This window comes from Berghia stephanieae, chromosome 1, assembly GCF_034508935.2.
Source record: "Berghia stephanieae isolate SIO BIC M18660-M18661 chromosome 1, UCSD_Bste_1.3, whole genome shotgun sequence".
Lineage (NCBI taxonomy): Eukaryota > Metazoa > Mollusca > Gastropoda > Nudibranchia > Aeolidiidae > Berghia > Berghia stephanieae.
Genome location: NC_088360.1, coordinates 101652611 through 101663509, shown reverse-complemented (window position 1 = coordinate 101663509; position 10899 = coordinate 101652611). Strand labels below are relative to the sequence as shown.

Sequence of the window (10899 nt, the reverse complement as noted above, 5' to 3'; positions counted from 1 at the left end):
ATCTTATAGCAACAATTTTATCTCCAAAACAGGCCAAATGAAATGAAAACGAATGAATCCTCTTCAACCATAAATTATTAAACTGTAATAATTTTTATCAACTAAGTGTGCCTGTACTAGAGCAAATTGCATCATTACATGTGCTCTCATTAATACGTTGTTCCTCAAAACCATCAAATGGGTAAAGTTTAACATATTACGATTTAAAGGGGAATAAATGGTGCCATTGTTAATCAACAGACCATATATTCATTTGAAGGCTAGGGATGATTCCAGTCTTGTTCATCTCAATTGGAATATTTATACTTTTGATTACATGGAAAGAAAATTATTCTTAAAACATCTGTTGAATGTCTCAAATTGTTCCAATTAACCGACATGTTTTGTTTGTTTTAAAGGGTTTTACAGCGCTTGCAACACACTAAGGTCATATAGTGCCAGTAAAAAGGAAGAAAATGGGATAGTAGAATAACAATTAAAGCACCCAAGACAAGGTAAGACAAAGGGGAATTGCTTCAAATAGATGTAGATTACAAGAGCACACTATCAAAGTACTTAATTTGAGATCACCTAAAAGTCTCACCCAGACACCAGCATAAGATCCCACAATGAGGAATATACTCAAATATTTACAAATCATATGTTAAAAATATAATATTAACAATAAATAACAAAGAGATGATTTAAAAGGAGAAAAATATCATCTTCCAAAACTATAACTATACATTCGACTGTTTCCCTCCCAGCCAAGGACCCTGGTCAGGGTCAGGACAAAACTAAGTAATCTCGTTCCAAGGCAATAGATTTAGGGGATAGAAGACACAGTAAGCGCCTCCCTGCCCACTATGGGAGGTCAGGAACTCCACCCAGTAACCGGCATGCATTTCAATAACCAGTAGAAATTATATTTTTAAAATTCTGTCACAGACAGATCGTTCTAATTAAGTGACATTCCAATTACTGGCTTCGATTGTGCTTGTCCATATCTGCTCGCCTTAGAGATATATTGGATGATGTTAATTAACAACTTCATCTCTTGTTTATGTAAGGAATTACAAAAAATATTATCTTATAAAAACTGTTGTATTATTTAAAAAAAAAAAAAAAATGACAATTAGCATACAGGAAAGTTGACTTACCTCTTAAACAGTTGTCAATATGTTGACATTCCGATGAGAGCTTCCAATGTAGTAGTGATTTGTGTGCAGTACCTCTCAATATATCAAGTGCTTTCAAAGACACACACAACAAAATAAAGATCAGTAGTAAAAGGGCCCGCCCCGCTCCCCACTTTATCTTTTTTTCATTAGAGTTGATGGAAATTTGGACAGTAAACTGGTGAAACTCAGAATTAATTTCTGTTCATTCGTATGTTTACTTTTATCTTACAATTAGGTCACAAGTCAAGACTTCCACTATGCTTGAAAGTTTGTATTAAAGATATTTTTGATAATATCTGCCAGTTGAATGCTCCTTTCATCAAGTGGTTGTTATTCTGATAGAAAAGAACACCCTTTTAAGACATGAATCTTAAAAAAAATAATCAACTTTGTCACTTTAGATCCCTAGACCTTTGTTAAATAATTTTCAATACCTGGAATAATGGAAGGGGTCATACAACAAACTGATTGCCAATGTAAGACTTACTTACTTATCCGAACCAATGACCAGCTGAGCTCTAGCCCTTCGGTCTTGTGCCATGGCGTGAGCCAACGTTAGAAACAATTATTGCTCAGGATTACAACTTACCTTTGCACTTTTGTACAGGAATAAATTTTGAAGCAATTATATTTTTCAAGGACAGAACTTGTTGGGTTGTTAATCCAGAGAGTCTCTCTAGATCAGGAACTGATAAGGAAAGAATTTTCTTGTGACTTGCCAGGTTTGCTGAAAAAAGAAGATTCAAATTTTAATTTATTCTGGAACTTAAATTATAAATAAATCATGGACAAAAAAGACATTTAAATGTTAATCATAATTTGTATTTTGATTATAATTATATCAAATGGATGTAAAAGTTTCTTTGTATTTTTTACCCACTCAGAAAGTACAGATTGTCTTCAGAGTTAGAAGAGGTTTAAAATTTAAGTTGCACAGACATTTTTCCATTGTGTTGCGAAACCGAGTGAAAAATTCTAAGACTTGGAGAAACATCTGTATGCTGATAAAATAGTAAAAATACAAATCAATCAATAAAAACAAACCTACAACTTCTTTAAAAAAAAAATAAATTCCCTTTATTCATCCCTAATGGGAAATTTTTTTTTAGGATCTATTCCAAGGGATGTCAGCCGCAGTACAGCGCCGCAAATTGAGCAAAGGCTAGGTGACTTGCCCAAGGCCACACAATGCGGTGGGTAGTGAACTCGGTACCTTTCGGGTAAGAAGCAAAGACCAAACTGCTGAGCCACGCTGTCCCATAATACCCCAAATAGCATGAATTGCAGAATTTTAAAAAAAATGTATTAATTCAAAAAGCGATCAAACCTTCACTGTAGTTCAGTCTACCATGCTTCTTTCAGGCCTAAATCCACTTTGACTATGTTTTGCAGAGGACCTTTTGTTTTTCCTGGTTTTTGTATTACAATGAGATTTTTAATCTACTGTTGCATTGGGATCAGTTATCAATTTTTAAATCCTTTTTGACTCAACAGCCAGACCATTGCTTGGTCATTATTACATTGGTTGATGTTATACATATTTTTTTTTAGCTCTCCATTCCGAAACCTTTCTCTTATTTGATGTAAAATTTTGTTTCTTTGGCATCCACCCTGTTTGCCCTCTTGTTTGAATTCTAATTCTGAGCACTTTTTTCTGACAAGACAGTTGATCTGTAATGGGGTCATAAGTGTGACGAGCTCGCATGTTTGTTGTTTTACCTTCTCTTTGTGTAGCTGTTTTTGTTTTGCTTTGTGCACACTTGACTATGATTCATTTGCTGGGCTGTTATCATTATGTAACTTATCAAGTAACATATCAAGAAGTCGTTAGTATTGCTCTCGGCACTGTGTGCTATTAACCAAGTTCGTAATATTAATTTTTGGCTCACTGTTTGCCTTGACATTGGTGTTTGTTCCACTCAATTACAAAATTTGTTTTTACAAGCCTTTGCTGGCCCAAAAATATAATCAATTTGGCTATATTTGTCGATTAAATATTTATTTTTGTTTCTCTTTTGTACCTCCCATATTGTTTTGTGTCTGTAGGCATGCTCTAGAGGCATCACTTGTGACAAATAATTTTCTTTCCTCACAAAAATCTACAAGATGCTCTTAATTTTCATTTCTACCACTTTTTGAATGGGCTCCAAGGCAGTTGTCTCCTTCACATTTACATACATTGACATTAATATCTCTAGCAATTAACAAAAGTGTCGTTGATGGTTTGGGTAAGGTCTTTGCAGAACATATTTAATTCATCTGGGTGGGTTTCTGCTCTCTCTTGTTTGTGCATAGGTTTATGATTGCGATTTGCTCTTATTGCACTTGTTATTAAGGTTAGAGGGCATCTATTTGATGTGCATATACTCTATAAGAGACCTCCAATGTTTTGAAAATAAGAGTCCTTCCATCTATTATTTATTATTAAAAAATCCCCACTGTTGTAGAATCTTGAATCAAAGAAAAAAACAACAAATAAGTCAGCCTGACAGTGTGTCCAGTTTGTAATTTTCAATCTCCTGAGACTTGATCAAACATTATCTCACTTTTAAGGGTTCTAACTGCTGGCCAGGTAACTTCGTGATGGTTTTGTGGCGAACCCGCGGTCTCCAGAAGTCGGTGAGAGAGAGCTCTAGGAATGACCTGAGTTTGATACGAATATTTTTGTGTTCGTGGATAGCTCATACGGTAGAGTCACGCTCTCACCGGCCAGGCGGAGTTGTCGTACCATTAAGGTCGCAAGTTCAAACCCCACCACCGCCGCGAAAATTTTTATTCTCTATTGTCTTCTGGCACTTTTCTACTCACTTCATCTCTTGTTGTTACCAACATAAGTGCAGTGCCTGCTCCACTCACTTTTCTGAATTAAAAATTCACCCCATATACCGGAGCATACTCAATGTCTCAATCGTTTCTATATTATATGTTTTTGTTGAGAATATTGGCTATTAAGCTTAACTGCTGGCCAGGTTGTGTGGCGAACCCGCGGTCTCCAGTAGTCGGTGAGAGAGAGCTCTAGGAATGACCTGAGTTTGATACGAATATTGTATTCGTGGATAGCTCATACAGTAGAGTCACGCTCTCACCGGCCAGGCGGAGTTGTCATACCAATCAGGTCATAGGTTCAAACCCCACCACCGCCGCGAAAATTCTTATTCTCTATTGTCTTCTGGCACTTTTCTACTCACTTCATCTCTTGTTGTTAACATTAAAAGTCCAGTGTTAAAACATTTTTCAATGTTCCAGTAAACAATTTTTTGGACACATAGAGTGGGAACCAAGTCTCTTAGCAGGTAGGAGAAAACTCCTGTCAGGGAGTAATTGGAACCAGACGACCCCCGCCACGTAAAGGAACAGAGCTTTGACCACTGACACGGTTGGGAAGGCTTAGGCCGTTGCATCCTGCTTGGTCGCCGGTGCAGTCACAGGCTGGGCTCTGCATCCAGGTCCGCAGAAGACTGTGTATTGGCACCCGGTGTTGTAAGACAGTACGCCCCTGTGCTCTGTCCATGTCCCAGCAACTATAGCCCAATATTTTCTTGATTATCCAGCAAACAATGGTCAGATGTTTTGTATTGCCATTTTTTCTTTCATTTTTTAAATATTGCTAAATAAGTACAAAAGGTAGGTGCACCTTTTTCCGACAAAAGAGGTTTTTTTGAGTTGTGATATTTCTGTCGGAGTAGGTGAGGGGAAGTAAACTCAATCTGGTCCTAACGCAGATGAAAAAGGAAGAAGAGTAGGTCCCTGTTAACTTTTTAAAAAGACAAAAAAACAAAAACAAAAAAAAAAAACACAAAAAAACAACAAAAGTCTGCGCTAAGAATCAAGAAGAGTTAAGTCCAGCAAACAGTATAAGCATAACTGAAAGAAAATATCATGTACTATATACCTCGTTTTAAAGCGGCAGTAATGATTGGGTTCACGTCTTGGCTCCATACATTGTAATCAGACACACTCATTATCTATCACGAAAGCAACGGTTCATTTCACCGAGTAAATTGAAAAACCCAAACTCAAAGAAAGTAAGAGTTCAAAGAATTATAGATTTCTCAGCCCACGTCAAGTAATATTATAAATAGAAGCGAATCTGCCAATAATTGAAGAAAAGTATGATTTTTCTCAAATTAATTGTAGACTTGATTGATAGAACTTGGCTCCAAGCGACGTGCACTTATTTGTAGGTCCAATAACCCAATTCATTATGGGCTCAATGTTGTAATAGAAATATTTAAATATGACGCAAAATATTGCCCATTACAACAAAGTTAAAATAGGCCCATAAGTGCGCTCGGATGTCAGGCCTGCATATACATGTATACGTCGGCTCTAAGGCATCAAGTCAAAATGCTTCTATTCTCAAGAAATAGAACCGAAAGTAAAAGCAGCTGATTCACATGTTTTTATCGAGAAGAGTTCCCATAAGCAGTTTCCATTTGCTGTGTACTGCAATGAACTGCTCCAAGTCTGATTAGATAATAAAGGGGCGTGGCCCTCGCGTTGTTTCACTCCGACAAATCAAAGCGACTGCGGGGATTGGATTCCACAGTCTGACGTCACGTCCGCCTAGCAACGAATCGGCTGGCTCTAAACAAAAAAAATCAGTGCTTGGTCCAGGCAAGGAATAATTGGAAAATCGCTCAAAAAAACAATTTTTATCTTAAATATGGTCCAGTATTTTGTACCAGATTGTCTACACCAGTCAGAGAGTCACTCCTGCAAGTTTTACAGATTTCCAAATGGACAGGCAGACAAAAAATTGAAGAAAAAGTGGACCACTTTAGTCAGGTAAGCACGCACGCCTCGTCGAACATTTGATAGAGTTCGTAGTCCAGATCTAGGTCAAGTTCTAGCTTACGTAGACCTATATTTTATGATTAAAGTGTACAATTGCACGAAATTATAAAAAAAATACATTCCAAACTAGGTTTTTATTGAAGTTGAAGCAAAAATGATATCTCAATCGTTTTGATGTTAAGGCTGATAAACTGAATGAGAGTTAAGTTCTACTGATAAGTGATAATTTTTTTAAAAGGAGAACAAGAAGAAAGAGAATAAAATATTTGTTAAAATCTTACTTTAAACTCGATACCTTTATGGCAAAATGAAAATAAATAAATAAAATAACGCAACCTCTCCCCCCCCCCCTCCCCTCACGCAGATCTCTCTCTCTCTCTCTCTCTCTCTCACACACACACACACACACACACACAAACACACATACTTTCCTCTTTTTTTTGGAAAGTTTCTCTGATTCTCTGCCATGCCTCCCCTCCCCGACAGCCGAGGTGGCAACTCTGTGTGAACAAAGCAAGATGGCGGCAGGGACCTCTCTCCTTTACCTGTGCCCGATTGTTGACACTCCAAAGTTTCCATCACCGCACTGTCCAGTACAGTACTGACTGAAATAAAGAGAAAACGCAAGTCTTGCCACACTCAACCCCAAGATCAACTTTAACTGTGTAAATTTAAGAATTCTTATTTTTATATATACCTAGTCAAAATCATCAAAAGAAGTAATGAGGAAGTGCGACATTTTGCTGAATGTGCGATTTCATAAAAGACAGGCGAGAGACCCACCAGTAACCTAGTCTCTTGCACACCTTTGATTTATCATGCATTGAGCTGGTGTCAAACAAGATAGTCTAAAACAAAGTACTTATCAAATTAAATAATATACCCAATATGCCCAACAGAATTATTGTTTTTTTTTTTTTAAATCTTTTCATTTCAGGTGAAAGGACAAAAGATCCAACATCATCATCAAGAGTGTGTTCTTGTCACTTCAGAGATGGTGACAAAGCCAACCTCCCTGAATTGTTTGACAGAAATAAAAATAAATTGTTTCCATCAGAGCCAGAAAGAAAGAAAAGAAAAGTGACACAAGGAATTCCCACCCCATCTCAATTGGCACCAACATCAAGAAGTCCACCACCACCACCACCACCACCACTACCACCACCACCACCACCACCACCACCACCACCACCATCATCATCATCATCATCACCATCATCATCATCATCATCATCATCATCATCATCATCATCATCATCATCATCATCATCATCATCAGCTCAACTCTCTTCATCATCATCACAAAGTCCCACCTTTAAAAAAACCAGATTCCTCATCATCATTATTTTCCTCCTCATCATCATCCTCATTATCTTCTCCCTCATCATCATCTCAACTCTCGTCACCATCATCACAGGATTCCATCTTTTAAAAAAAAACAGATTGTAGAACAAGAGAGGATATTTTAAATAGAACAACAAATTTAATTCAAGAACAAAAAATTACAGACAAAAATAAGGAAATAGCTAGCTTTAAAAAACCCAACTAAGTTAGATTCAACGCACTTACACTGTTTCAAGCCTTACAGAAAAAGTTCTTCGAATGGAGACAGGTGTACATTCTTTTAAAATATTTAATATTATTGTTCAATATGTTGAGTGCTTTAGAGGTAACATTATTTATTATAGTAGATGGGAAGTTCAAGAAGAGACAGTTGCATTAAAAGACCAAATTTTCATTATTACACTTATAAAACTTAGACAGAACTACGCTAACCTTCATATTTCACAATTGTTTAGCGTTAGTGAAAGTACTATAACAAATATTATACAAACTTTTATTCATGTTTTACATAAGCCATACGCTTCTCTTTGAAAATGTTATGAAGGTTACATGCCCTTCTAGACATAAAAATAAACTATCAGCTCCATCATCATTTTTAAGATTTCCAAATTGCAGAATGATCATTGATTGTACAGATGACCAAATTGCTATTCCTAAAGAAATGGATAAACAACGGTTAACTTATTCTTCTTATAGGTCCATGAATTCTGTTAAAGCTCTTGTTGGTCTAAGTCCAAATGGTGTGATAAATTTTATTTCTAAACATGATCCAGGGTCTGTCTCGGATAAGGTCATTGTACAAAATTGTGTGTAATAAAGTCAGACAACCGGGTAGTTGATGCCGGCGAGTGTGTTACTGATGGAGACAACCGGGTAGTTGATGCCGGCGAGTGGTAGTGGTAGTATTGGCAGAGTGTAGAGGCCGTGGTGGGAGTGAATGGATTCGGTCCGGGGTCGACTTAAGAGTTCCAGACTGTAACTGCAGCGGTGGTGCTCAAGTGAGGAAGATAGATCGAGACAATGAAGTGACAGTTTAGTACTACTGTTAGTGATAGTAGTAGCATGACTTCATGTGTCAGAAGTAGAAGTAGGGAGTTGATTTCATGAGCGAAGAGCACACACCACAGTCAAGTCCGGAGACACCATAGTCTACCCGAGTCCTAGCCCATCCACTCCAGGGTAGTGGAGGCGATCAAACAACAAAGGCCAGTATGTATAATGATGAAGTCTTTATTCAGGAACAATGGAACAGATCATTCTTTTGTATCGTATTCTATAGGCGTGTAGTCTCATGTAGTTCCATATCTGAAGCAGACGTCGGAGGTCATCTTCCGCCAAGCTGATCTATCTCTTGCCAATTCTATTAAAGCAGCGCCACCTTTCTCAGCTTCATCTGTCCAAGTTCTTATCCCTTTCAAATACGTTATTCTTTGTCTTCCTCTTATTCTTTTTCCATTCATCTTTCCAGTCAAGGCGAGTATTTCCAAACCAGGGTGGCGGATAATGTGTCCTAAAAATTCCATTTGGCGTTTGATGATTTTTGTTATCAGTGATCTTTTTCTGTTTGCCATTTCTAAAATTTCTTCATTTCTTTTCCTTTCCATCCATGACACCCTCATCATTCTTCTGTAAAACCACATTTCCACTGCCTCCAGTCTTTTAACCATGGTCTTGTTTATGGTCCAGCTCTCACAACCATATAGCAGCACAGACAGTACATAGCAATCCAGGACTTTGATTTTTGTTTTCATGCTAATATTCCTGTTTTTCATAATTGTATGCAGCTGGTTGAATGCATTCTTCGCCATACCTATTCTTTTCTTTATTTCACAATCTGATTTTCCATTGGATGTTACATTGAAGCCTAAATATTTGAAACATTCAACTTGTTGTATTGTTTGTCCTCTGCTTGTTATTACACAGGCTGGTGGGTTATTATTTTTAGATACCGTCATACATTCTGTTTTAGATATATTCAGTTCCAGTCCCATATTTTCACTACTCCTGACTACAACATCCAGTAATTCTTGTAGTTCATGTTCAGATTCTGCCAGTAGAACCGTATCATCTGCATACCTCAGATTTGTTACATTCTTTCCTCCAATACACACCCCCTTCTTATGTTCGATATCTCTTAATATCATTTCACTATAGAGGTTGAATAAATCTGGAGACAAAACACACCCCTGCCTAACTCCTCTTCTAATAGGTGTAAAACTGCTTAGTTCATTGTCAACACGCATTGCTGCTTCTTGTTCCCAGTACAAATTCCGTAATATTCTTAAATCTTTACCATCAATGTCCAAGGATGATAGAATTTTGAATAGTTTTTCGTGTTGTACTTTATCAAAGGCTTTTGAATAGTCGATGAAACACATATACAGATCTTTATTTACTTCAATACATCTTTCCATCAGCATTGATAATGTGAATATTCCATTTCTGGTACCCTTGTCCTCAACAAAACCAAATTGCATCTCCCCAATTTCAGGTCGTATTTTATTTCTTATTCTTAGTAAAATTATCTTCAAAAGAATTTTTGTGAGGTGGCTCATTAGGCTAATAGTTCTGTGTTGTTCACAATCAACTGCCCCTGGCTTTTTTGGTAGTGCTATAAAAATGGATCGTTTCATATCAGTTGGCATTTTTCCTGTGTCATACACTTGATTTAGAAGGTTTGTAGGCGTGTAGTAGTGTTGGGTTATTTGATCGCTTTTACTCGATCGACGACCGAGCGCCAAGCCACGAGTCAGTGCTCGATCTCAATGCCGGAAGAGCGAGTTAGTAAAACGATCACTCGATCGTAAAACGATCAGGCGGGTTGTGAGCTTGAGACGATCTTGACACGTGAGACGAGCTTGAGACGATCAGGATTCGAGCGAGCGGAGGGGTAACGAGTGTTTCGAATCATTTCAAATTCAAACGATCACAGTTTGCCATCCGATACCAATCGCCAATGTTTGCACACGGTAGTCTGTGGTTCTTCCACAGCCCTCACTCCTTGTCAGATGTTAGTGTGTCTGGGTGGCAGTGGCAGGGAAAATCGGTGTATCACGCGTGTGTGACAAGACTTCATTAAACCTACTAAAGTTTGACTATCACACACACACACACACATACACACACACACACACACACACACTAAGGCTATTTCTATGACACACACGCATCCCTCTATCAATGAACACTCCTACAGTAGTGCGGCTATGTGGTCTAGTCATGACGTAACTATAGGTAGTACTCTAGTCGACCATGGGTCTCGTGCATTATAATGGTCTAGTGGTATGACACCCGCTTTGGGATCGGAAAGTCCTGGGTTCAAGCCTCGCGCTCGGTGCATAGTTGAGTCTTTGGACAAGGCTCTTTACTCACATTCTCTCACCGTACTCAGGTGTAAAATGAGTACCTGGCCGTTAACAGCGTTGTCTTTGTCTGAAAAATTGTAATATCGCCTAACAGGCGGCATGTCCCGTCCTTCATATTAAATGTTGCTGTTGACCGGGGACCCCTTTACAAAGCGCTTTGATCACATTTAGTGGATATTGTAAAGCTCAATTTTTTAAAGTAAAACATTAGCTTTGAATATGGAATGTTTCAA

At 37.8% G+C, this 10899-nt stretch overlaps 2 protein-coding genes across 2 annotated transcripts in view; one reads left to right on the top strand and one right to left on the bottom strand.

Annotated features, from left to right (window-relative positions):
* The window catches only part of LOC144962564 (DNA repair protein XRCC3-like), an 11740-nt gene extending 6218 nt beyond the window's left edge, over positions 1–5522 (bottom strand). Inside the window, exons 1-3 of the mRNA XM_078895607.1 lie at positions 5053–5522; positions 1750–1887; positions 1140–1229 (exon numbers count right to left, since the gene is read on the bottom strand). Of these exons, the coding sequence (XP_078751733.1) occupies positions 1140–1229; positions 1750–1887; positions 5053–5122 (298 nt within the window). The 5' untranslated portion in view covers positions 5123–5522. The remainder of the gene's footprint in view (positions 1–1139; positions 1230–1749; positions 1888–5052) is intronic.
* LOC144961038 (uncharacterized) lies at positions 5475–7696 on the top strand. Its single transcript, XM_078894393.1, has 3 exons — positions 5475–5501; positions 5766–5948; positions 6895–7696. The coding sequence occupies exons 1-3, from the start codon at positions 5475–5477 to the stop codon at positions 7039–7041; spliced, it is 357 nt and encodes a 118-aa protein (XP_078750519.1). The 3' UTR covers positions 7042–7696.
* The last annotated feature ends 3203 nt before the right edge of the window (positions 7697–10899 follow it).

What these genes read in the sequence shown, in the direction of transcription:
- LOC144961038 (XM_078894393.1), top strand. Translation starts at nt 5,475, where the DNA reads ATGTATACGTCGGCTCTAAGGCATCAA. An exon ending in CGTCGGCTCTAAGGCATCAA is followed by an intron (nt 5,502 to 5,765) that starts GTCAAAATGCTT and finishes AAAAAAAATCAG; the next exon opens with TGCTTGGTCCAGGCAAGGAA. An exon ending in AAGTGGACCACTTTAGTCAG is followed by an intron (nt 5,949 to 6,894) that starts GTAAGCACGCAC and finishes TTTTCATTTCAG; the next exon opens with GTGAAAGGACAAAAGATCCA.